Raw genomic sequence first — 27,919 nt, 5'->3', positions numbered from 1 at the left:
AGTAATTATTGATATATGAGGGCTTAATGTTGTTGTTACTCATTTTCCAGTTCTTTTGTATTTGCTTTGTTTCTCATCCTGTGTGTTTCCGACCACCAATTCTGTTTGGTAGTTCTGTATGATGGTTTTCTTAGCTTTCTCTTTGTTTATCTTATGTGCCTCTATTCTGATTATTTGTTTAGTGGTTACTGTGAGGTTTGTATAAAAAATCTCATAGCTGAGATAGCCCATTGTCTGATGACCTCTTATTTCCTTACACTAAGGTGATTCCACCCCCTTCCTCTTCCCCTTCTAAGTTATTATTGTCACAAGTTATTCCATCTTGTGTTGTGACTTTGTGTTTAAAATGATGAGGTTATATTTATTTTTGGTGTTTTCCTTCCCTTAATCTTTGATGTTATAATTAACTGTTTGCTAATCTATTCTGATAGATAGCTGCAATTTTTCTGATATTTTTCTACCTGTTTTTCTCTTTGCTCAAAGCTTTGTATCCCCTTTCTCTTTTTTTAAGGCATGAGAGCCTTGAGCATTTCTTGTAATGGGTGTCTTGTGGCAATGAACTCACTTAGCTTTTGTTTATCTGGGATAGTTATTATTTCTCCATCATATTTGATGGATATTTTAGCTGGATAGAGTATTCTTGGCTGAAAGTTTCTGTCTTTCAAAATTTTGAATACATCATTCTACTCTCTCCTAGCCTGTAGTGTTTTTGCCGTGAAATCGGCTGAGAGCCTGATTTGGATTCTTTTTGACGTTATTTTTTTTGGTCTTGCTGCCCTTGGTATCTTTTCTTTGACCTTGATTTTTGCCAACTTTACTACTGTATGCCTTGGAGAGAGTCTTTTTGTGTTGATATATTTAGGAGATATATTGCCTTCATTTGCTTGTATTTCCAGCTCCTTCTCCAGGTTTGGAAGTTCTCAGCTATTATTTCTTTGAACAAGCTCTCTGCTCCTTTTTCCCTCTCTGCTCCCTCTGGAATAACTACAATCCTTATGTTGCATTTCCTAACTAAGGTGGATATTTCTCGGGAAATTTCTTCATTTCTTTTTAGTCTTAGTTCTCTCTCCTCCTCCACCTGGAGCATTTCTGCATTCCTATCCTCAGTAATGCTAATTCTTTCCTCCTTTCTGTCAGCTCTGTTCTGTAAATATTCCATATTTTTTTTCATCTCCTCCATTGTGTTTTTCATCTCCAACATTTCTGATTGGTTTTTCTTTATAGTTTCAATCTCTTTTGTGAAGAAATTCCTGATTTCATTGAATTGTCTATCTGTGTTTTCTTGTAATTCATGAGCTTTTTTATGATAGCTATATTGAATTCTCTGTCATTTAGGTTATAAATTTCTGTGCCTTCAGGATTGATTTCTGGGTGCTTGTCATTTTCCTTCTATTCTGGAGATTTAATATATTTTTGCATACTGCTGGAGGGCATGGGCTCCTTTTTCCTCATTCTGAAACTATCTGGTCGCCGCTTCCACTTGCCACCACTAGGTGGTGGTCAAGAGCTGTGTATTCTTAGCCTGCCGCAATCTTCAGGTGCTCTGGCCAACCAGTGGTGCTGGGGCGCTAGGCTAGGGGGAAGGGCTCTTTCTTTCACCTGCCCAATCCCAGAGGCTTTTCACTCTTCCCTCACTTTCTGCTCTCCTGGGGTGCTAGCTTGATGAAGACACCCCTGCAATAGTTTAGTCCCCTTTGTATGGGAATTTCCCACAGGCTGAGAGAACTTGCAGAGCAACAGTTTTCCTGAAGGGTCGCCACTCCCCCGCTTCTCTCTCACTGCTGCGTGGTCCTGAGGTTGCTGTCGTTCGTGAAGGTGGGCAGTTCTCCTTACCTCCTTCCACTTCCTCGGGGGGTCCAGCACCTCCACCATCAAATGTATGGCTGTGTGGGTCTCTGAGACGTCTTTTGTGCTGTGTGAATATCCTCTGTTGGTATATGAATGTCCTTTCTGTTGTATCTTGGTGTGGGAGAGTCTGAGGGGGACGATCACTCTGCTATGATGCTGACATCACTCTAGTATGTTTAATTTTAGTGAGGTGTGTGGAAGTGTGGTGAGAACAATGGTTCTGTGGTTGTGTGCTATGAACAATTCCCTAGGTCAAAGAGGAGCAGTACTTGTTTACAGAGAAAAAGCCCATGTTACCTCTTCCAGTTTATGTGGTCTCTGGTCTATTCTTGAGGAAGTTTTCTTCTTTGAAAAGTGTTTTACGTTGTTTTATGTTTTAAAGCATTTGAGCCATTTAAAAACAAATTTAATTAATGTATATTTTGTTTAATAATATTACTTTTTTTCATCATCATTTCTGCTTCATTATTTTCTTAGGTGAGGCTCAATATTTTTTATTTTACAGGGAAGAAGAGTCTCTGGTAGAACAGTTTGTGTTTGAAGCCTTGGTAACATATATTGAAAGTCTGGCCTTAGCACATACAGATGAGAAATCCTTAGGTGGGTCTCATGTGAGCTTTCTGTTTGCATGCCCACTTGTTTGTCTTACCAGTCTTTAAGAGCGTTTCCACTGGGGTTAAGCCTCAGATGATTCTCTCAGAAGGTGGTTTCTTCTCCTATGTCTCGCATTTAGGGTGATAAATGTGAAGGGGAGATATCCCCTTCCGTTGCCACAAAGCTAGTTTGTAAAAGAGTCTTCCATGCCTTCCTCCTCAAAGCCTCACCATGTCCCCCTGGGCTCAGGCAGCCACTTAACCTGACCCCTGGTTGGTTGGAGATCCTTCTCAGGGCAGGTGGGACAGTTTTATAGGGAAGCTCCAATGAAGCCAGCCAGTTAGTATTGTGACAGAAAATGTGAAAATGTACAGATCACACAATGTAAAGAAAGCTGGAGATAATAACCACTGACATGTGGTCAATGTTTCTGAACTCACTAATGGCAATTTAGAAAGTAGAAAATAGGTCTCATTAGGGGCCGGCCCAGTGGCGCAAGTGGTTAAGTGCGCACTTTCCGCTGCGGCTGCCCGGGGTTTGCTGGTTCGGATCCCGGGCGCACACTGACGCACTGCTTGGCAAGCCATGCTGTGGTGGCATCCCATATAAAGTGGAGGAAGATGGGCATGGATGTTAGCCCAGGGCCAGTCTTCCTTGGCAAAAAAAAGAGGAGGATTGGCAGATGTTAGCACAGGGCTGGTCTCCTCACAAAAAAAAAAGAAAAGAAAATAGGTCTCATTACAAGATTGTGATAAAGCTATTATTAATTAGGAATTAATAAAAAGATATTAAGTTGGAAATGGGCTAAAGCAGCTAAGAGAGTAATAAATAATATTCTTTGAAATTAAATTCTGTCCAGAAGCTATTAGGAACATGATGGAGTTTTTGAGCTGAAAGACTTCTTAGCGATCTCATTGTTCAGTCTCCATACTAGTCAGGGCACGGGGGGCCCAGAGAATGTAAGTGAGTGATCTAGGTCACACAGCTGTGTGGTGGCAGAACTTCTCTTTCACTTATCCAGAATTTGGTTTCTGTTTCTCTTTTTAAAAGATGGGTTGAGCTCTGTTCTCCTTTGTGTTGATAGTCCACTATGAGCAGAAATGCTTAAAATTTAGTCCTTGCCATCAAATAGCTTAAAATTGCTTTATTTATCTCGAGTGAAACTTTATTCTCTTAAAAATCACTACCATATTTAAAAATCATAGAAAGAAAACTTTTTGTTGGTAACAGAGGTCAGAATAAGTTGTGTAAGGCTCCTTTCATAAATAACCCTAAATGTCTGTGGATGGTTTTACTATTTTGTTTCTGTTCTCTCTCTTTAGTGGCTGTATTATTCAGCTATGGTATAGTTTAGCCTACATAAGAAGAAGAGGAGGTCAAGGAACTTAGACTCCTTAAATAAAAGCCTTAAATTGAGATTCACAGGCTCTGGCCTAGTATGTGGGTTTCGTAATAGCTGCAGAGTTTCTTCCATCTCACATCCATTACATGAGGCTGTTCTTTGGCTGGCTGAGGTGGCTGGTGGAGCAGTCGCATGAGGTGTGGTATTGGTATGTGTGTGTGTGTGTGCACACGCACAGGCACCATACTGTCCTGCAGTCTTAAATATGGGTTTGGTTTTGGTTTTGGACATGCAATGTAAATCATTTATTTAGATTTTCTGAGGGATGAAAAGATAGTAACTCTATTGTAAAATTACCTTTTTAATTAAAAAAACCAGGCCAATAAACCTGTAATACTAACTTATTAATAATCAGCTATATGTCTTCTTTGGAAATATATTTTTGTACTTGAGAACAGGTACAATTGAACAATGTTGTGATGCCATTGATCACCTCAGGCGTATCATTGAGAAGAAGCACGTTTCTTTAAACAAATCAAAAAAACGACGTTTGCCACGGTAGGTGATATTGCTTCATTTTCCTTTTTTCTTTTTCCTAACATAAAACTAATTCTGAATTAATAAAGGAGAATTTGGGAGGAATCTGTGGAAGTATAAAGAATTAATTTTCTAAACAAGGAATATGTGCAAGTGTGAAGAGTCAATTTTTTAAAGACGTTAAAAAGCTTTATATTTGACAATGCTTAGTTTAAGGTATAAGTTTGATCTTGGTTGGGATAGTGGATAAAATTTGAAAATTAGTTTTGTAACTGAGACATTTATTTTACTGCACCAATTTTGGATACAAATTTGATGTGGAATTATTTGACTAAGACATATATGAACTATTATGGAGTGAATTTGAAATATAAGAACTGAAATATTGAAATAGTAGAATTTTGACAGACATGAAATTATAGAGTTATGAAATGAAGCTGCTCAAAACCAAGGCTGGGTTACTGACCAGTGGTTTCTCCTCTTTGCTCTCATCTGCATCCCTGCAAGGTCTTGTTCTCAGACAGGGTGGGGTGTGCCACACATCAGCCCCTCCGGATCTCTGCAGGGTGTCTGGGGGACTCTAGTGTCTGCTGGTGGCCACTGCTCTGCAGAAGCATTGGCCCATTTAAACTGGACATTAATATTTTCTCTGTTGTTTTAAAATTGATTCTTTTAAATTCTGCCATTAACCTATGACATCTCTTTAGATCATTGGTTGGTTTTTTTTTTTTTTTTTTTGGTGAGGAAGAGTAGTCCTGAGCTAACATCTGTTGCCAATCCTCCTCTTTTTCCTGAGGAAGATTGGCCCTGGCCTAACACCTGTGCCCATCTCTCTCTACTTTATATGTGGGACGCCTGCTACAACATGGCTTGATAAACAGTACGTAGGTCCGTGCCCGGGATCTGAACCTACAAACCCTGGGCTGCTGAAGTGGAATGTGCGAACTTAACTGCTATGCCACCGGGCCACCCAAGATCATTGGTTCTCAAACTTGAGCATACATCACAATTACATAGAGGTCTAGTAAAAACACAGGTTGCTGGATCCTACCCTCAGAATCTGTTTTGGTAGGTCTGGAGTAGGGCCGAGAATTTGCATTTCTGCCTGATTTACAGATAATATTGATGCAGCCGGTCCATGGACCACAATTTGAGAAACATTACTTTAGATCTTAAACCCCTTTTTGTTTTAAGGTACGTTGAAAAGGAAACATGAAAATACTTGATGCTGTTCTTTTAAGAAATGCTTTTTAATTTTCCCTTAATTAAAAAAAGTGAAGTTAAGCAGCATTTGGGACTTATTTAACCTGTGACATTTTTATTGTATTCTAATGACAATACATTAAAAATAAATTGAATGACTTTTAATGAAGTCTCTACTTGTATCACTGTGGCAAAATTGAGTTCATGATTTCTAGACTCTTGGGTCAGCTAAATGCTAAATGCTGGGGTGTATATTAAATATGGTGTGTTTTCTCCATTTAGAGGCTTTCCACCTGCGACATCTCTGTGTTTATTGGATGTGGTCCAGTGGCTTTTAGCCACTTGTGGGAGGCCCCAGACAGAATGTCGACACAAATCCATAGAACTCTTTTATAAATTTGTTCCTTTATTGCCAGGTATGTTCTATAAATGATGGGTTTTGCTTTTACCAGACATTTAGAGATGCGCACTTATTGAAAATGTGATCTTTCCGTTGTTTAGATGAAAGTAACAAATAATACGTTTCTAATAAGTACAAAAAATAAGTATGTTCAATAATGATTACAGATCATTTGTATGACAAGTGATAAATTATGGCTGTACACTTCTCAAAGCTTAGTAGAAGGAAAGGAAAACATGCTATTTTGATGTTAGTCAAATGATACAGAGGAAGTAAATTTAGAATTTCCCAGTATCTTTTTTTATTCCACTGCATTTTTGCTTTTCTATCCCATTTAAAAGAAATAAAGAAGAGTTGGGTGGCCATTGCAATTGTTAACATGATATTCAATTAAGGTTTAGAAATCTTATTAATAGTTAAATAATGCAGTTGTTTTAATTCAACATGTAATTAATAAGAAATCATTAGACTCCTAAGTCTGAGTGATCTCAGATCATTGTGATATTAAAGGAAAGCAATGAAAGTATGCTTTTCAATAATTACTACACTTTAACCATTAAGTCGTACTTATAGACTTGCTTCTCAGGAATAAATATATTGTTCTGTTTTCTCCAGTAAGTCCAAACCTGGGTTTGGTAGCTTAGGTATGGGGAAATTGTGCCTCAGGACAGACCCAGGCCCTGGCTCTGCACCTCAAGTGCACTGTGCACTGGTCCAGAACCAAGACATGCTGTGGCCTGCGCATCTGGGTGAGAAAGGTGACAGTGTACTAAAACTGTGCGAGAGAGCCACTTCTCTTTAGAACAGGGGATGGAGTACTACGTTTGGGCTTTTTCTTCATGGAAGAAGTGAAAATTACTTCATGTAGTTCTAAATCTTAGGAGGCTGCTGCATTTTGTTATACCATGGAATATATTATAATGTTATATACTATATATCATAATTGTATTCATAGTATATATTATATATACTATATAAATCTACATTTATATATACTATATATAGTATATATACATTATATATGTGTGTGTATACATCATATATACTATATAAATTTACATGTACATTTATATAGTATATAATTATCTACTATAATTTTCTGTATATAGTAGAAATCTATATTTGTATTTTTAATTTAAAGAATTGTTTAAGAAACCTTGTTAGTACTTACTGCTTTTAGTTAAAGAAGTTTGTTTTATATGTTAAGTCATTCTCACAACAATCTGGTAAAGTCAGTGAAGAGTAGATGGGGTGAGGGGTGGTGCATGTTTTCCTTACTTATATAGGAGACTGAGGCCCAGACATTATATAGGTGGAACTACTTGTTGGCGTACCGTACCTCACACTTTCTGGCTCTCCTATTTTAATTGTTAGTGTCATCAAGTCAATTTGAACTCCTAGCGAGCTTGTGTATAGCAGAGTGGAACCCAGCCTGGTTGTTTTGCACCATGCTCTCCCCTTCCGGCGCTCTATCAGACAATGCCCGCTACTGTTCACAGGGTTTTCATGGCCAATTTTTTTGGCAGTGGATGGCCAGGTCCTTCTTCCTAGTCTATCTTAGTCTGGAAGCTCTGCTGAAACGTGCCCACCATGGGTGACCCTGCTGGTATTTGAAATCCCGGTGGCATGGCTTTCAGCATCACAGCGACATGCAGCTGTCACAGTGTGACAACTGACAGACGGGTGGTGTGGTTCCCTGACCAGGAAACAAGCCCAGGCTGCAGCGACAGGAGTGTTGAAGCTCAACTGCTAGACCACCAGGGCTGGCTTTGGCTTTCCCGTAGCTTACACAAAGATTTCCAGTGATGTCAACTTGACTGATCCCAGACATTTCTATTGCTCTTCTTCTTGATTGCCTCTAATAAGAACCTTGTATATTTTCAATGAAATAAATAGAGCTCTAGCTCAGAATTGTTTCTGTTAAACAAAGGATGCCAAGTAGTAGGTGAACCTTGCCCTGCTACCAACATATAATTTGTGTACAATTAATGAGTATTCCTTGACTTAGCTCTTCTGTGACCTCCAGTGGTGTGTCTGCTTATCTCTTCTGTATCTTTTCGCCCAGTGGTTTTTAAGGGACAGTGTTAAGCATGTCTTTAGATCCTGAAGGAGTGCACTATGCAGTGGTGGTGCCGAGCACCAACATCCGGATCAATGGGACATAATGACAGGTGCAGGAATGTCCCTATGATGTGTCGGGGGCTTCTGAGTGCTGACACTCAGTGAATGGAAACATGTTGGATGGAAAGCCAGAGTGATAGAGCACCACAGTCATGAGGAGGAGAGCAAGAGAGAAATAATGTGCTTTCCTGCTGTCTCAGGCCTGTCTCTCTTCTTACTCTTCTTCCCTTGTCTTGTTCTTTCTCTAGATTTGGCTTCTGTGTGCTTTCTTTCTATACTTTCTCTTCTGTCACTCTTAGCTGGCAGTTGATGCAGAATTTATTTTTCAGTCATTATTACAGTTTTATTTTCTTTGTCTATTCTTAATGAAAATAGTGAAGTTTAATATTTCTTTCTAAAACAAACCCTGAAAACACACTAATCTTTTACTTTATATAGCTTGTGTTAGGTATTTTTTGACACAATATCTTCTTCTTAATATATTACAAATTGCTGTTTTAGATTCTTCTCTAACTTCATTACAGTCAGAATGACTTGACCTTTTCAGAGCCACTGATTTTACAGCATACAAAATATGATTTAATATTTTTTTCTTTAATTTAGAAAATGATTAATGTCCAGAAGAAAAATATCTTTTAAAAAGCGGCTCATTTGACTCTCATTTAATAAACACTGCACTTGCTGTAGTAGATGCTAGTCTAGGCACTTTTTCAAATATTAACTTTAATTCATTTCATCTTTGTAACAACCTCAGAGGTGGAGACTGTTGTGATTCTCCTTTACAGAAGAGGAAAGTGACACAGAAAGGCCAAGTGCCCGTAGCAGGGAGCTGGAGAGTCACAGTGCTCTGTTTGTGTTCATTCCTTAAAAAACGGAATAGTAATTTTCAAGAAAAAAGGCAAGGGAAAGGGTATGAAGTTTATAGTTACTTAAATGATGTCCAACTATTTTTATGTTTAAAGAAACTGAAGAGAATGGCTTTTGGTGGAAATACCTTCTTGGCAGTAATTATAGTGAAACAGGTTGTGAGTGCTATAGTTAAAACAAAGATTATCCTGTATCATTTTGAAATTTTACTGCTCTGACAGGTGGTGTATGTGGGACTTCTATGGAGAACTATATTTGAAATAATGTGATATTGCCAGTCTTGTTCTGATCTGATTACTTTTTTTTAACATATTGGACTTTTAATTTTTGTTTTTTATTATTGGGGGATGCTATTTTTAATCAGTCAGTGATTAGGTTAAATAATTTTAATTATGTGAAAGTTATTTATATGTGTGTTTTAATCTTGTTTCTTTTTGAAGGCAACAAATCCCCCTTCTTATGGCTGAAAGATATTATCAAGAAAGAAGATATTTCCTTTCTCATAAACACGTTTGAGGGGGGAGGAAGAGGTTGTGGTCTGCCGTCAGGCATCCTTGCTCAGCCAACACTCTTCCATTTGCAAGGGCCGTTCAGTCTCAGAGCTGCCCTGCAGTGGATGGACATGCTTCTGGCGGCGCTGGAGTGCTACAACACGTTCACCGAGGAGAAAACCGTGGAAGCCCCTGAGCTCCTGGGTAGGCAGAGCTTACTCCCTCAGTTAGTGTTGTCCAGGTCTGCCTGGAGTCGTTCTGGGGAAAAGATCAGTGATGCTCCTGATTACACAGTTCACTGCTGTCTAAAAATAACCACAACAGCAGTGATAACAGACCACGTTGATTTAGTACTGCCTGGAGGGCATCACCGAACTTTTATTCAGTCTCTCAGTGAGGGTGGGAGAAGGATTTGGTGATGCAGCTGAGGCTACCTGTTCAAAGTCTATACTTCTTTTCTGCCGTGTTCACAGGTTCTTGATGACCTTTTTATAAAATAGCCTTTTCAGGTTTTTGTTTGCATGAGTACATTAAAAGAGTTCTTCCTGACATGAGGCTCCATAATCTTATTCCATGTTTCTCTGTAGCACATCTTTATCTCTCTTACATTTCCACCCTTACATTTTTTTTAAGGGAAAATTCCTTAAGAGTTTTTATATATGGTGATAACAGTGTTGTAAGCAGAGGACCGAATGCAAGGTGGAATGTTTTTTGTGCTCCTCAGCCCATGCTGGGAAGAAGGCAAGGGCTCTGTCCTTCTAGTGACCTAAATGGGACCTGTGAAGGCAGGACATGGCTCTTGAGAGGTAGATCTCTCAGAGGATAGAGCATCTGGAGCTGAATGTCAGTTGACAGATATGTTCTCCACTTCGGGGTTGTCTGAGCAGGCATATTTTTAATCTTCTGAAAGTTCACCTAAAACCTCTCTTTCATGGGCTGCAAGCACAGACTTGCCACTCAGAACATGTTCTGTTATGTAAATGCTTTTTTTAACTGAGGTCATAATAGTTTATAACATTGTGAAATTTCAGTTGTACGTTACCATTTGTCAGTCAACATATAAATGTGCACCTTCACCCCTTATGGCCACCCCCACCTCGCTTCCCCCTAGTAACCACTAATCTGTTCTCTTTGTCCACGTGTTAGTTTTTCTTCCACATATGCATGAAATCATACGGTGTTTGTCTTTCTCTGTCTGGCTTATTTTGCTTAACATAATACCCTCAAGATCCATCCATGTTGTTGCAAATGGGATGATTTTGTCTTTTTTTATGGCTGGGTAGTATTCCATTGTATATTTATACACCACATCTTCTTTATCCGATCATCAGTTGATGGGCACTTGGGTTGCTTCCACTTCTTGGCTATTGTGAATAATGCTGCAGTGAACATAGGGGTGCATAAGTCTCCTTGAATTGTTGATTTCAAGTTCTTTGGATAAGTAACCAGTAGTGGGATAGCTGGGTCGTATGGTGTATCTATTTTTAATTTTTTGAGAAATCTCCATACTGCCTATATTTTCTTCTAGGAGTTTTATGGTTTCAGGTCTTACCTTCAAATCTTTGACCTTTTTGAGTTAATTTTTGTGTATGGTGAAAGATAATGGTCTACTTTCATTCTTTTACATGTGGCTATCCCGTTTTCCCAGCACCATTTATTGAAGAGACTTTCATTTCTCCATTGTGAGTCCTTAGCTCCTTTGTCGAAGATTAGCTGTCTGTAGATGTGGGGTTTTATTTCTCGGCTTTCAATTCTGTTTCATTGATCTGTGTGTCTGTTTTTGTACCAACACCATGCTGTTTTAATTATTATAGCTTTGTGTAGTATATTTTGAAGTCAGAGATTGTGATGTCTCCAGCTTTGTTCTTTTTTCTCAGGATTGCTTTGGCTATTCAGGGTCTTTTGTTGCCCCATATGAATTTTAATATTCTTTGTTCTACTTCCGTGAAGAATGTCCTGGGAATTCTGATTGGGATTGCATTGAATCTGTAGATTGCTTTAGGTAGTATGGACATTTTAACTATGTTTATTCTTCTGATCCATGTGCGTGGGATGTCTTTCCATTTCTTTATGTCATAATCGATTTCTTTCAATAATGTCTTATAGTTTTCATTGTATAGGTCTTTCACCTCCTTGGTTAAATTGATTCCTAGATGTTTTATTCTTTTTGTTGCAATTGTAAATGGGATTGTCTTCTTGAGTTCTCTTTCTGTTAGTTCCTTATTAGAGTATAGAAATACAGCTGATTTTTGCAAGTTGATTTTGTACCCTGCAACTTTCCTGTAGTTGTTGATTATTTCTAATAGTTTTCCAATGGATTCTTTAGGATTTTCCATATATAAAATAGTGTCATCTGCAAACAGCTACAGTTTCACTTCTTCATTGCCTATTTAGATTCTCTTTATTTCTTTTTCTTGCCTAATTGCTCGGGCCAAAACTTCTGGTACCGTGTTGAATTAGAGTGGCAAGACTGGGCACCCTTATCTTGTTCCTGGTCTCAGAGGAATGTCTTTCACTTTTTCTCCATTGAGTATGATGTTGGCTGTGGGTTTGTCGTATATGGCCTTTATTTTGTTGAGGTACTTCTATACCCATGTTGTTGAGAGTTTTTATCATAAATGAAAGTGGGATCTTGTCAGATGCCTCTCAGCATCTATTGAGATGATCATGTGGTTTTTATTCCTCATTTTGTTAATCTGGTGTATCACATTGATTGATTTGTGGATGTTGAACCATCCCTGAGTTCCTTGTATAAATCCCAATAGATCATGGTGTATGATCTTTTTAATGTATTGCTGTTTTCGGTTTGCCAGTATTTTGTTGAGGATTTTTACATCTAGGTTCATCAGCGATATTGGCCTATAATTTTCCTTCTTTGTGTTGTCCTTGTCTGGCCTTGGGATCAGGATGATGTTGACCTCATAAAATGTGTTAGAAAGTTTTCTGTCTTCTTCAACTTTTGAAATTGTTTGAGAGGGATAGATATTAAATCTGCTTTGAATGTTTGGTAAAATTCTCCAGAGAAGCCATCTGGTCCTGGACTTTATTTTTTGGGAGGTTTTTGATTACTGTTTCAATCTCTTTACTTGTGTTGGTCTGTTCACATTCTCTGTTTCTTCTTGATTAAGTTTCGGAAGTTGTATAAATCTAATACTTTATCCATTTCGTCTGTGTTATCCAATTTGTTGTCATGTAATTTTTCATAGTATTTTCTTATAATCCTTTTTATATTATAAATCCTTTGTATTTCTTTCACTTCTAATTATATTTATTTGAACCTTCTCTCTTTTTTTCTTAGTGAGTCTGGCTAAGGGTTTCTCAATTTTGTTTATCTTCTCAAAGAACCAGCTCTTCGTTTCATTGATCCTTTCCACTTTTTTTGGCTTCGATTTCATTTATTTCTGCTCTTAATTTTTATTGTTTCCCTCCTTCTGCTGACTTTGGGCTTTGTTTGTTCTTCTTTTTCTCATTCTGTTAGATGTAGTTTAAGGTTGGTTATTTGGGATTCTTCTTGTTTGTTAAGGTGGGCCTATATTTCTATGAATTTTCCTCTGAGGACCGCTTTTGCTGCATCGCATATGAGTTGGTATGGTGTATTTTCATTTTCATTTTTCTCCAGATATTTTTTGATTTCTCCTTTAATTTCTTCATTGGTCCATTGGTTGTTCAGTAGCATGTTGTTTAGTCTCCAGACCTTTGTCACTTCTGCAGCTTTTTTCTTATAGTTGATTTCTAGTTTCATAGCATTATGGTCAGAAATGATGCTTGATATGATTTCAGTCTTCTTAAATTTATTGAGGTTTGCCTTGTTTCCCAACATGTGGTCTATCCTTGAGAATATTCCATGTGCGCTTGAGAAGAATGTGTATTGTGCTGTTTTTGGATGGAGTGTTCTATATATATCTGTTAAGTCCATATGGTCTAGTTTTTTGTTTAATTCCACTATTTCTTTATTGAGTTTCTGTCTGGAAGATCTATCCATTGATGTAAGTGGGGTGTTAAGGTCCCCTACTATTATTGTGTTGTTGTTAATATCTCTTTTTAGATTTGTTAATAATTGCTTTATGTATTTTGGAACTCCTGTGTAGGGTGTGTGTATATTTATAAGTGATATGTCTTCTTGGTGGAGTGTCCCTTTTATCATTATATACTGCCCCTCTTTTTCTCTCATTACCTGTTTTATCCTGAGGTCTGCTTTGTATGATATAAGTATGGCAATGCCTGCTTTCTTTTGTTTGCCGTTAGCTTGGAGTATCGTCTTCCATCCCTTCACTTTGAGCCTGTGTTTGTCTTCAGAGCTGAGATGTTTTTCCTGAAGGTAGCATATTGCTGGAAATTGTTTTTGAATCCATCCCGCTACTCTTTGTCTTTTGTTTGTGGAATTCAATCCATTTACATTTAGAGTGTTTATTGATATATGAGGGCTATTAATGCTGCCATTTTATCACTCATTTTCTGGTTGTTCTGTATTTTCCTTTGTTCTTGTCCTGTGTATTTGGGACTACTGGTTCAGTTTGGTAGTTCTCTATGATAGTTTTCTCAATTTTCTCTGTTTATCATATGTCTCTCTCTTCTGATTATTTGTTTAGTGGTTACCATGAGGTTTGTATAACAAATCTCATAGATGAGGTAGCCCATTTTCTGATAGCCTCTTATTTCCTTAGTCTAAGCCCATTCCATCTCTTTCCTCTTCCCCTTCTAAGGTATTGTGTCACAATTTATTCTGTCTTTTCTTGTGAGTTTGTGGTTAAAATGACAAGACTATAATGATTTTTGGTATTTTCCTTCCCTTTATCTTAGAGTTATAATTGTTTGCTAACCTATTCTGATAGAGAGCTGCTGCAGTTTCCTAATTTTGTCTGCCTATTTATCTTGTTGCTTAAGTCTTTGTAAACCCTTCCTTTTTTGTTTTTTCAGGTATGAGGGCCTTCTTGAGCATTTCTTACAGTGGGGGTCTTGTGACAATGAACACCCGTAGGTTTTATCTGGGAAAGTTTTTATTTCTTCATCATATCTGAAGGATATTTTCACTGGATAGAGTATTCTTGGCTGATAGTTTTGTCTTTCAGAATTTTCAGTATCTTTCCGTTGTCTCCTGGCCTGTAAGTTTTCTGCTGAAAAATCTGCTGAATGCCTGCTAGGGGTTCCTTTGTAAATTATTTTTTTCTGCCTTGCTGTCCTTAATATTTTTTCTTTGTCATTGACTTTTGCCAGTTTTACTACTGTATGCCTTGGAGAAGCTCTTTTTACATTGATATAATTAGGAGTCCTCTTAGCTTCTTTTACTTGTATTTCCAGCTCCTTCCCCAGGTTTGGGAAGTTCTCAGCTATTATTTCTTTGAACAAGCTTTCTGCTCCATTCTCCTTCTCTTTTCCCTCTGGAATACCTCTGATCCTTATGTTACATTTCCTAATTGAGGAAGATATTTCTTGGAGAATTTCTTCATTTCTTTTTAGTCTTAGTTCTCTCTGTCTCTGTCTGAAGCATTTCTATATTTCTTTCCTCCAAGCTGCTAATTCTGTCCTGCATAATATCAGCTCTTTTATACAGTCATTCCAGATTTTTCTTTATCTCATCCATTGTGTTTTTCATCTCCAACATTTCTGATTGTTTTTTGTTTATAGTTTCTATCTCTTTTGTGAAAAATTCCCTCTGTTTGTTAATTTTGTTCTTGATTTCACTCAGCTGTCTATCTGTATTTTCTTGTAACTCATTGATTTTTTTTTGTAATAGCTGTTTTGAATTCTCTGTCATTTCGATTGTAAATTTTTGTGTCTTCAGGCTTGATTACTGAGTCCTTGTCATTTTCCTTCTCGTCTGGAGTACAATATATTTCCTCATAGTATTTGATGATGTGGATTTGTGCCTTCTCATGGTGATAATATTTAGTCTCAGATCCACCTGCCGCCGCTGGGGGTGGGGTGGTCAGGAGCTGTGTATTATGAGCCCTCCATGATCCCTGGCAACAGTAGCTGCTGCTTTTCTAACGTATGTGGGGGCCCTCTGGCCAACCAGCTGAGTTGGAGTGCCAGGCAGGGGGTGGGGCGCTTCCTTTGACCTGCACAATCCAGGGGACGTTCTCGCTCTGCCCTCAGTACCTGCTCTTCTGGGTTGCTGGCTTGTGGAAGACACCCTCGCAATAGCTTAGCTTCATGTTTGGGGCTTTCCCACCCACTGTAAGGGAACTTGGAGAGCGAATGTGTTCCCGTGGAGAGCCACCCCCACCCTTCTTTGCTCGGAGCTGCACACCTGCAGTCCTGAGCCCTGGGTCGCTGTTGGGGATAGAGCGGAGATCTCCTTACTTCCTTCCACTTTCTCCATGGGGTCCAGCACTTCCACCTTCTGAGGTATGGCTGTGTGGGTCTCTCAGACGTCTTTTGTGTTGTGTGAATGTCCTCTGTTGGTTAATGAATGGTCTTTTTCATCTTAAGGGCAGAGTCTAAGGGAAGCACTTACTCTGCCATGAAGCTGATGTCACTCCCAAATTATTTTTAATATAGACAGAACATCCACTCTACTGGTAGTGGTTGCTGACTAAAGGAACTACCATTCTCTCTCTAATTCTGTCAAGTTTGTATTATGGCAATTTGGGAGAAAAGAACTAGGCTATCTTCCTTATAGCTTAAGGATGGTAGAGCCAGGCATAGTGGGGAGCATCCAGTGTGTGCACCTGCACATGATAGGGTTCAAGAAAACAGATTTTTTATTGTTCTGAGAAAATCTTACACTCTAGCATGAGATTCTCAGAAGGATAGTTCAAAAAAGTTGTGAAACTTCAAAAGCAGCAGTAGTAGCCACTCAATTGCAAATATTATCTGGCATTTATTGTTTTAAAAGATCTTATATATCCTCATTTTGATAATTTAAAGAAGGAAAAAAGCATAGGAAATATGCAAAATTTTCTCCTCTAATCACATTCCCTAGTGGTAAACAGTATAACAGTTTAGTGTTTATTTTTCTAAACTTTTTCTATACATATATTTATTTTTAAAATTATTATTTTTTAGTTAATATGATCATTATGCATGCTTTACTATAATTTTCTCATTAAAAAAAAACTTAATGTATTGGACATCTTTTTATGTTAGTCTGTGTAGCTTGATCTAATTTAAATGACCACATATTACCAAATTATATGAATGTCTTGTAATTAAGTAGTCTTCAAACTGTTTTATTCATTTATTCTCTGAGGAGAAAGAGACATTTAAAACAATTTACCTTCTTTCAGACTATAAAGTTGACCAAAAAAAGTTTTCCTGATTGCTTTAAATAATTCCAAAAGTTATAATTTCTGTTGTATTGTAAATGTTTACATTTTAATATAAAACTCTTTGCATTACTTGAAAAAAATGTATTCGATGGAACCTAAATACTATAGTAGTTTTATATTCAGCATCATCAGCTTTAAAATACAGTTTCTTTACTGGAAATTTTGCAGAGTCTCTGAATTTTTATTTACCATTCTATACCCCCCACATTTTTTTATCCTTTTATCCTTATGTCTTTACTTATAACCATCTTTGGAACAAAAGAGTCTATGTGTTTAAAGGTTTCTTCTCTGTTATCATTATATTTGCTATTAGGGCCCATTAGATTTATTCCCACTACAACATAAACATAATAAAATTTTTGGTAAATAATTATTACATATAAAAAGTAAAATTATATAATTAACATTCTATTGTTTTTTCATATGGATCTTAGTACTAAAAAAACTTGTTCACATCAACAGGTGCCATATTGAAGAATTCTGAAGTGCACATTTTTTCCACATTTAACATATCTGTGGTCGGCATGTGTCATACAGCCCATGGTCTGTTGAATTCAACCATTATTTGTTGTTTGAGAATGTAATTCTTAATGTATTTTGTCTCAATTCTTTGAATACATAGTGACCTGTTATCAAAATTATTTTTAATGATCTATCAGTTGGTAGTTTAATTTTCCTTAAATTTTATGAAAACAAAAATTGGAAACCATCAGACTTATAAAAGGATTTCTTAGTCCTTACCTTTACTCACTCTTTTGACATGTACATCACTATTTTAAATTATCCCGTTGTTTGGAGTTCTGAAGATATTTGTACCCTGGCTTAGTAAACTACCGTGAGACTGAGGAAAGGAGAAAGGTGTATCTGTCTGTCTTTTGTTAAGCAGGAAAAGGGTTATCCTGAAGGGGATGGAGATGGGACAGGAGAACTAGGGCAGGCATGTTTTCAGACAGATGAGTTTTATGAAAAAGTCCATTTGGGAGTTGATCTGAAATTGATTCCATAAAATCACTAGTGCCCGTACACACCTGTTTGAAGACCACTGCTGTAATTTGTCTCTCTCTTGCCCCTTTGAAGGACATTTAGGTTGTTTCTATTCTTTCATTATTAAAAACAATGCTAAAATGAACATTCTTACAAACACATATGTAAAGGAAAAACCTCAGTTCAGTCTGCCTCCTGTGTAGGGAAAGCATAGTTCTTTCCTACTTTGTTTTTCTCCTGTGTGTCACCTTTACTTTTACACAGAACAGTTCACTTCTGACACTTCTGGTCACCAAATGTGTGGAAGTTTTCCCCCACCAGGCAATTCTCTGACACCAGCTGTGTGTGCTACAATTTAACTCAGTTCTGACACTGTCTACCTGGAGAGAGGATCAGGTTCCACAGGTTAAGGGCTCAGTCCCATGTGACTGCCTTTCCCCACTTCAGATTCCGGTCACAAGTAGTAGGTCCCCCAGTTACCAGCAACTTCTGTCAGACTTGGCTACAAATTGGAAGTTCCTATGACCTCCCCCCACTTTGGATTCGATTAATTTGCTAGAGTGGCTCACAGAACTCAGGGAAACATTTACTTTTGTTTACCAGTTTATTATAAAAGGGTATGATGAAGGATACAGAATCCAGATGGAAGAGATGCACAGGACGAGGTCTTTGGGAAGGGGCATGGATCTTCCATGCTGACTCCAGGTGCTCTCCTCTCCCAGCATCTCCACGTGTACACCAGCCTGGAAGCTCTCCGGACCCCGTACTTTTGGAAGCTTCATCACATAGGCATAATTGATCATTAGCTCCATTTTCAGCCATTTTCCCTTCTAAAGAGAAGTGGGGGTAGAAGTGAAAATTCCAAGCTTCCAATCACAGCTTGGTCTTTCCAGTGACCAGCCTCATCCAGGAGCTCACCCACAGTCATCTCATTAGAACAAAAGATACTCCTATCACCCAGGAAATTAAAAGGGTTTCAGGAGCTCTGTGTTATGAAACAGGGTCAAAGTCCAAATATTAGAACAAAAGATGCTCCTAGTGTTCTTATCACTTAGGAATTTACAACAGTTTTAGGAACTCTGAGTCAGGAACCAGGGGATGGAGACCAGTATATATATTTCTTATTATAAGTCACCGTGTCACAACATCTTTCCAATTTTGCTGTTATTTCATTAGGAGAAAATTTCAATGCTGGATCAAAACGTTGAGCTTTTTTACATTTGATAGAAATTAGCATGCACAATTTTTAAAGCTTTTGGTATGATTTGCCAAATTGCCCTTCAAACAGATCATGTTAATTTATATTTCTACATGTAGTGTTTGAGAATCGAGACTTCACCTTCCATAGATGTGTTCTTACTGTGTGAGTCTAAAGTTGAATTCTATTTGAGTGGTATTAATTTTGAAATGAGAAGAAATAGCTACCATTTTATTCAGCTTTTATTGAATTTTTTTTAATTTTGAATTTTGGCTAAAAGTATATCATGCCTATACTGAAAGAAGGAATTTCACATTAATCTTAGTGGATGAATGTGAAAAGCACATGGTAATATTTTAATGTAATTTTTTCTAGGTACTGAAACACAGTCTTCACTTTGGAGGGCGGTAGCTTTCTTTTTAGAACACATTGCTATGCATGATATTATGGCAGCAGCAAAGTGTTTTGACACTGGGGCAACAGGTAACAGACCCAGCCCCCAAGAAGAAGAAAGATATAATTACAGCAAATGCACAGTTGTGGTCCGGATTATGGAGTTTACCACAACGCTGCTCAGTACCTCCCCAGAAGGCTGGAAGGTAGGGTCACTCCTGCTGCTCTGTTCGTTTGAAGTCAGTACTTGACACGGGAAATACTTAAGTACCTATTAGAAGAGGTTTTGACTTTCCTAGAACTTTCTGTTACTGTAGCAGTTATCTGTTCTTGAAAATAATAAAACTTCGCATGTACTTCAGATTTTCGTTGTGTGAATAAAGTACAAAATAGTTTTTGTAAATAAAGTTTTTTTAGATATTGGATTTTATATGATGAGCAAACATCTGCCTTAGGAAACATGCATTAGCAAGTATTTGTAAATGTATCTGTCAGGCTTATTATAGAAACCAACTCCAATCAATCCATCCAGTTAATATATACTAAGTGCCTACTGTACACCAGACCCTGTCCTGGGGATACAGCCTTGACGCAAGCCAGGGGCTGGAGAACTGTGGTCCACAGGCCAGATTCCTCCTGCCGCCTGCTGTTGTAAAGAAAGTTTTACTGGAACACATCCAGGCCCATTTGTTCACACATTGTGGCTGCTTTCACACTATAATGGCCGTAAATTAAGTAGTTGCAGCAGACCATATGGCCCACAAAGCTAAAATATTTATTGTCTGACCCTTTACAGAGAAAGTTTGCCAGCCCCTGCCCTAGCCAGGCAGAAATTCCCCACCTCATGGACCTAACACTCTAGTGAAAATCTAAATGCTGACTAATAAATATGTTTTTATTCAAATCATCTTTTACAGCTCCTTGAGAAGGATGTATGTGACACTAACCTTATGAAACTCTTGGTGAAAACCCTATGTGAGCCCTCGAGCATAGGTTTCAATATTGGTGATGTCCCAGTTATGAACCATCTTCCCAACGTTTGTGCGAACCTGATGAAAGCACTGAAGAAGTCCCCATACAAAGACATCCTGGAGATGCACCTCAAGGAAAACATAACAGCACAAGGGTGGGCATTTAGATCGTGCTCAGGGCAGTGCTATGGAATTTAAGGTCGCAGTGTGTCCCACACTCTGGCAGCCACTTGTGTGGCTGTTGTAGCCATTTCTTCAAGTAAAGGATCTAATGAGTGGGGTGTTTGGTGCAAACGTTCTCCTCAATTGTTTGAAAATCATCTAGTTAGCAAATGCCTTCCCTACGTCTTCAAGTAAGCAGGCCTCGAGTGTGGCTTAGCACCGGTTGATTTCCACGGCTGCATGAGGGCATGGGCCTTGTTTGGTGTTAGCCTGTGGTTGCTTTCTAGGGGTATGTAATGAAATTGAGTGCCAGGTAGTTAGTAAATACATTTATAACAGAATACACGCATTTTTCCAGTGTGTCCTGATGATTTAACAAGATCAGCACTCATCTAGTTTTCTTTTTGTTTTTTCTCACCTGGCTAGCATTGAAGAGCTCTGTGCCATTGACCTGTATGGCCCTGATGCTTGCGTGGATGGGGCCAAGCTGGCCTCTATCGTGTCAGCTTGTAAACAACTTCATAGAGCTGGGTTTTTGTATGTTATAGTACCATCTCAGGTAACCACAGCCAATTTGTTTTACATTTCTCTTAGCTTTATTGTGCTAATTAGTCTATTTATTCATGTTCTTTGTTAGACATCCTTTATGTACAGACCATGCTTAAAATGGGAATTACAGAAACACTTGCTCCGGACATGTGGAATATAAATATGAAAGTAAATATAAAAATTTATAAATATTTTTATAAATATAAAATGAAAATAAAATGAAAGACATTTGAATATTTCCAGCAGCCTTCTGAGGAACTTTAGGGACTAACTGCTGTTGCGCATTTCTGGCTAGGCAACGTAAATGAAGAATATAGTGTAGAAAGCAAAGTGGAGTGAAAATTTTCGTGACAGTTGGAAGGCAGTTGTCAGTCTTAGCTAGCCTGGATTTTTTAATTAATGAGAGATGTCAAATTGTGTTTTTCTATAAAATATCTTATTGCTGGATATTTCAGTGTTGACTTTATTTTAGTCTGCAGATCAGCATCATTCTGTTGGCAGAAAACTTCTTTCCTTGGTTTATAAAAGCATCGCACCTGGAGATGAACGGCAGTGCCTCCCTTCACTAGATCCCAATTGTAAGCGACTGGCCAGTGGACTTCTGGAGTTGGCCTTTGCTTTTGGAGGACTGGTAGGAAAAACAGCTACATGTTATGCTGTCCTAGTGATGTAAATATGTAACTCATTTGCAGTGTGTCTCTAAAAACAGGAATTTAGTGGGATAAGTTCTTGGCTGCACAAGTGCTGTAATTGATTGACATGAGCTGACTTTCTCTCTAAAAAAGAAGTAGAACAACATTCTTCTTAAATTGAGGTTCTGTCTGTCCCACTTTGTTTCCACAAGGACTTGAGGCAGAGAACACTTGTGAACATAAAGCTGGACTCTGTTGATGCAGTGGTATCTTCTTCCCCTATCTTGGGTGATTCTTCCAATGACCGATCTGTGGAGGATAATTCCAGAGGCACCACAAAATAGTGTCCTCATGGCTTTTTAAACTGTGCAGGATTGGCCTCCAACAGTCTCTGCTGTAGCTGCGAGCTGCCAGCCAGTCCTGTGTGTTCAGTGCATTCCACCCACCTTTCCTTCTCCTGTAGCAGAAACCTCCTCTTTGCCCCTTTGTCCACTTAACATAAACAGATTACAAATTTAAGTTGTCTACAAATACTCGCCCTTATTAGACTCTCCTCTCAAAGCAATAACAGGAAGATTTTCTGGAAATTTGGGAGAAACGTGAGTCAGGGAAGATTTCTTTCCCCAAATGAAACCTAGAAAATGGAGGCTAATTGAAATGTATACACTTTAAACTTGAGCCCAGGCCTTCAGATACCAGGCTTTCTTGAGCCCTTACTGTGTGATTTTCCAGTTTCCAAGTTCACAGCTGCCCAAGGAGTCTTTCTGTAACACATAAGACTTGTACTCCTGTTGTCACATGTCTTTCTTCTTCACAGTGTGAGCACCTTGTGAGTCTTCTCCTGGACACGGTGGTGGTGTCCATACCATCTGCAGGAGGGTCCCAGAAAAACATCGTCAGCTTCTCTCACGGAGAGTATTTTTATAGCTTGTTCTCAGAAACGATCAACACTGAATTGTTGAAAAATATAGATCTTGCTGTATTGGAGCTCATGAAATCATCTGTGGATAATCCCAAAATGGTAGTGAAATTTTCCTTTAAGTAAATATTTTCTTATATAGTGCTCATTAAAGGATTGCTATATTTCTGAAATATATAATTAAAACAATATCTCTTCCTGGAAAGTTTAAAGCTCTTGCCAGTGTTTAAAAACAAAATCAAAGGAAAGAAAACGCAGCCTTTATGAACGTTAATAATGTTAATGAGTGTTGAAACATTGATTTTTTTTCCCTAATCTCTCACTCCCCTAAAATCTCTAGGCCTAATATCATGAGGCACAGCTGTGTAGGATGTTGACTTTTGCCAGGACTTGGCATTGGAGCTCAGAACCTGTCTTGAGGCCCACACCTGACTTTGCTTTTCCACCAGCCACGAGCTGATCCCGTGCATTCTGGTGGTCCTTTCTGTAATGGTGATTCTTTCATGTTTTCATACTGAGAGTCATAACTGAGAGCATGTTCCTGCTGTAGCCCACTTTACCCCCTCACATTGAACCTTTGGACATCAGTTTTTAATATATAGTTGACTTTGGTTTGCTAAACTTATAAAATTTTGAAATTTAACCTGGTCTGTAGACAATTAGAAACTGTTAATTGTTGGAATGACCATTTTAAGGGACAGTGCATAATTTCCTGCTGAGTTAAACTTTTATTCCAAAGAGTGCTTGTTGTCTATTGTAGGGGAATCTTTTGTGGTAGATTGCACTAAAAATTTGTATTTTCGTGTGTGTGTGTGAGGAAGATCAGCCCTGAGCTAACATCCATGCCAATCCTCCTCTTTTTGCTGAGGAAGACTGGCCCTGAGCTAACATCTCTTGCCAATCCTCCTCCTTTTTTCCCCCAAAGCCCCAGTAGATGGTTGTATGTCATAGTTGCACTTCCTTCTAGTTGCTGTATGTGGGACACCGCGAGAGCATGGCTGGACAAGCGGTGCATCGGTGTGCGCCTGGGATCCGAACCCGGGCCGCCAGTAGTGGAGCGCATGCACCCAACCGCCAAGCCACGGGGCCAGCCCCAGAATTTGTATTTTTTAAAGTTAGAAATAAAATTGTAATACACCCGTGACACGCAGGAAATATAACATTTTGAGCTTTTTAAACTATTCAATCTTCTGGTGAAGATGATGGTTAAAAACCATATGCATTCACCTCCATTTCCTCCTCAAATATCTCTCAAATGACAGAAACAGGGTTAAAAAAAAAAAGAGCAAACTTAAAAAACACAGAGAAAGGATAAAAGAGAAGAGTGGCAACATTTTGGAAGCTGGAAAGCAATAAGACAAATGATAACAGACTTCACAGAGTCCAAGAAAGCTGCGATGTGACGTAGCAGTGGGGAGACAGGCAGCCAGTTTGTGCTGCAGAACTCAGAAAGGGGTCAGGCAGTGGAGACCCTGGGCTTCTGGAGTACAGAGAGAGCAGGGTGTGAAGGAAAGACTGCAGAGAGGAGGACTGGTTGAAGATTAGCCATGCCCTGTCCGCTCACCAAGCCTCATCCCGTCTTCAGGGGACTGGTCCTTCCCCACTTGGGGAGACTGGAGGTGGCTCACCCTCTGGAAAGGATGACTGTCTCTGTACTGGGGGACCTTAGGCATAGTTGAGGGCAAGGATACCTTCCTCTTTTTTTTTTTTTTAAAGGAAAGACATTTAGTAAAGTAATCACATTCAGTATATAACACAAGTATTTCTCTAAGCAACGTAGTAAAGTTTGAAATACTTTGCACCATAACAGAACATTTTATTATTCCACTAGTGAGAATTCTGTTTGGTACTTTTATGTTTCAAGTTTAATGTCAGTTTTCCAACACTTCTGATCTTGGTGTCCTGCTAATTTTTTGGAACAACCAAAATGTTTCTGGTTATGCTGTATTTTTGTATTTTGCTCATTTTTCTGTTGGGGTTACATTCTTATTAATTTGTAAGAAGTTTTGTATATTAAAGATAGTAGGCCTCTGTCTATCGTGTATGCAGAAAGTACTTTTTCCTACTGCTCATTTGTCTTTCAATCTCTTGGAATATTTATTCCATATAGAGGTATTAATTTTTTATAGTTAAATTTATCAATCTTCTTTTTTCTATTGTTTTTTCTTTCACGTAATACTTAGAAAGGCCTCCTCCACCTCAATATTATCTTTAAAATCTGCCCATATTTTCTTCTGTTACTTTTATAGTTTCTTTTTTTAACAAATATAAATAATGCAGTGAGCACTGCAGGAGTGACATTTTTTCCCAATGGTTACGTATTGAACAAACATTTATTCACTAATGCATATTTTTCTCACTGATTCAGGATTCTAACTTTGTGAAATGTTCTAAATCCCTACATATTTGGGTCAGAGGTTTAATTTGTTACTTAACCATCTATTTCTCAGCCAGTACCACATTCTTTTAATTTCTGCAGATTTTTAGATACATTTTAGCATCTGGTAAGACACTGTTCTTTCTTAGTATTTTTGTTTTTTAGAATTTTTCCAGCTGTACTTTATATTTATTCTTCAGAATGAAATTTAGAATCATTTGTCAAGTTCCTCACCACCCTCCTCCCAACATATAGGGATTTTGATTGATAATACACTTGTATAGAGTAAATTTAAACTGAACTGACTTCTGTAAAAAAATTAAAAGCCTACTTTTTCTAAGGTATGTTTCTTTCTTTATTCAAGTCTTTATTCATGTTCTCAAATCTTTTTGTCATACTATTATGTGGAATGTTATGATTTTATTCATCTATTTCCTGCATATTTCTTGTTAAGACCGTTTCTAGATATTAGATGCTGTTTAGTTGTAAATGTAAATGGAATATTTTCCCTTTATATTTTCTTTATAAGAATATGGTATGTCAGATTTTATATATTTTGTAACCATTCACATTAATGAATATCTTTTTATTTTTCTCTTTTCCAGTTTTATTGAGATACAATTGACATATAACCTTGTATTAGTTTTAGGTGTACAACATGATGATTTGATATATGTATATATTGCAAAATGATTACCACAATAAATTTAGTTAACATCCATCACCTCACATAGTTACAAGTTTTATTTTTCTTGTGATGAGAACTTGTAAGATTTACTCTCTTAGCATCTTTCAAATATGCAATACAATATTAACTTTAGTCACCGTGCTGTACATTACATCTCCAGAACTTATTTATCTTATAACTGGAAGTTTACACCTTTTGATCACCTTCACCCATTTTGCCTGCCCCCCACGCCCTGCCTCTGACAAACACCAATCTGTTCTCTGTATCTATGAATTTGGTTTTTTTTAGGTTCCATATGTAAGTAATATCATACAGTATTTATCTTTCTTTATCTGACTTATTTCACTTAGCATAATGCCCTCAGGATCCAATCCATGTTGTGGCAATTGGCAAAATTTCCTTCTTTTTTAAGGCTGAAAAATATCCATTGTATGTATGTACCACATCTTTATCCATTCATTTGTTGATAGACACTTAGGTTATTTCCATGTCTTGGCTATTCTAAGTAATGCTGCAATGAACGTGGAGGTGCAGATATCTTTTCGAGTTAGTTTTCATTTCCTTCGGGTAAATACCCAGAAGTGAAATTGCTGGATCCATATGGTAGTTCTATTTTTAATCTTTTGAGGAACCCTCATATTGTTTTCCATAGTGACTACACCAGTTTACATTCCTAACAACAGTGCTCGTGCACTGTTCCCTTTTCTCCACATCCTCTCCCACGCTTGTTATCTCTTGTCTTTTTGATAATAGCCATTCTGACAGGTGTAAGGTGATATCTCATTGTGGTTTTGATTTGCATTTTCCTGTTGATTCATGATGTTGAACACTTTTTCATGTACCTGTTGGCTATCTTTTTGTCTTTGGAAAAATGTCTATTCAGTTCCTTTGCCCATTTTTAAAGCAGATTGTTTGGTTTTTTGCTTTTGAATTGTGTGAGTTCTTTATATATTTTAGATATTAACCCCTATCAGATATATGATTTGCAAATATTTTCTCCCATTTAATAGGTTGTCTTTTCATTTTATTGATGGTTTCCTTTGCTGTGCAGAAGCTTTTTAGTTTGATGTAGTCCCATTGGTTTATTTTTGCTTTTGTTGCCTTTGCTTAAGGTGTCATATCCAAAAAATTGTTACAAAGACCCATGTCAAGGAACTTTCTTCCTATGTTTTCTTCTAGGAGTTTTATCATTTCAGGTCTTAGGTTTCAGTCTTTAATCCATTTTGAGTTAATTTTTGTGTGTCATAAGATGGTGTTCCAGTTTCATTGTTTTGCATGTGGCTATCCAGTTCCCAGCACCATTTATTGAAGAGATTGTCCTTTTGCCATTATATATTCCTGGCTCCTGTGTTGTAAATTAATTGACCCTATATGCATGGGTTTATTTCTGGGCTCTCTCTTCTGTTGCATTGATCTCTGTGTCTGTTTTTATGCCAATACCATACTGTTTTGATTACTGTAGCTTTGTAATACAGTTTGAAATCAGAGAGTGTGATGCCTCCAGCTTTGTTCTTCTTTCTCAAGATTGCTTTGGCTATTTGGGATCTTTTGTGGTTCCATACAAATTTTTGGATTGTTTGTTCTATTTCTTTGAAAAAAGCCATTGGAATTTTGATGGGGATTGCATTGAATCTGTAGATTGCTTTGAGTAGTCTGGACATTTTAACAATATTAATGCCTCTAGTCCATGAGCATGGAATATTTTTCCATTTATTTGTGTCTTCATTTCTTTCATAAATGTCTTACAGTTTTCAGTGTACAGGTCTTGCATCTCCTCAGTTAAATTTATTCCTAGATGTTTTACTCTTTTTGACACAATTATAAATGGGATTGATTTCTTAATTTCACTTTCTGTTAGTTCATTATTAGCGTATAGAAACACAGCTGATTTTTGTATATTGATTTTGTATTCTGCAACTTTACTCAATTAGTTGATTAGGTTTTTTGTGTTTTTTTTGGTGAGGAAGATTGACCTTGAGCTAACATCTGTTGCCAATCTTCCTCTATTTTGTATGTGGGATGCCACCACAGCATGGCTTGATCCTTCCACACCCAGGATCGGAACCTGCGAACCCTAGGCCACTGAAGCGGAGCACGTGAACTTAACCACTATGCCACTGGGCCGGCACCTAGTTGATTAGTTTTAACAGTTTTTTGGTGTCTTTGGGGTTTTCTATGTATAATATCATATCATCTGCAAATAGAGACAGTTTTACTTCTTCCTTTCTGATTTGGATGCCTTTTATTTCTTTTCCTTGCCTAATTGCTCTGGCTAGGACTTCCAGTATTGTGTTCAGTAAAAGTGATGAGAGTGGGCGTCTTTGTCTTGTTCCTGATCTTAGAGGAAAAGCTTTCAGCTTTTCACTGTTGAG

The 27,919-nt window shown here is 37.8% G+C and overlaps 1 protein-coding gene across 10 annotated transcripts in view; it reads left to right on the top strand.

Moving 5' to 3' along the window:
* PRKDC (protein kinase, DNA-activated, catalytic subunit) overlaps window positions 1–27,919 on the top strand; it is a 194,553-nt gene that overhangs the window by 62,102 nt on the left and 104,532 nt on the right. For 9 of the 10 annotated variants that reach the window (XM_087447718.1, XM_004431149.3, XM_087447717.1 and 6 more), the window contains 9 exons: window positions 2,354–2,448; window positions 4,243–4,342; window positions 5,807–5,940; window positions 9,353–9,607; window positions 19,232–19,455; window positions 20,167–20,375; window positions 20,809–20,941; window positions 21,404–21,562; window positions 22,381–22,584. In XM_087447718.1, coding sequence (XP_087303844.1) covers window positions 2,354–2,448; window positions 4,243–4,342; window positions 5,807–5,940; window positions 9,353–9,607; window positions 19,232–19,455; window positions 20,167–20,375; window positions 20,809–20,941; window positions 21,404–21,562; window positions 22,381–22,584 — 1,513 coding nt within the window. The remainder of the gene's footprint in view (window positions 1–2,353; window positions 2,449–4,242; window positions 4,343–5,806; window positions 5,941–9,352; window positions 9,608–19,231; window positions 19,456–20,166; window positions 20,376–20,808; window positions 20,942–21,403; window positions 21,563–22,380; window positions 22,585–27,919) is intronic. The other variant, XM_087447719.1, reaches the window with a different exon arrangement.

The sequence above is a fragment of the Ceratotherium simum genome, chromosome 23 (assembly GCF_057802395.1).
Source record: "Ceratotherium simum simum isolate JZ-2026a chromosome 23, ASM5780239v1, whole genome shotgun sequence".
Lineage (NCBI taxonomy): Eukaryota > Metazoa > Chordata > Mammalia > Perissodactyla > Rhinocerotidae > Ceratotherium > Ceratotherium simum.
The sequence above is the reverse complement of the archived record's forward strand: the minus strand, read 5'-3'. Positions and strand labels throughout refer to the sequence as shown.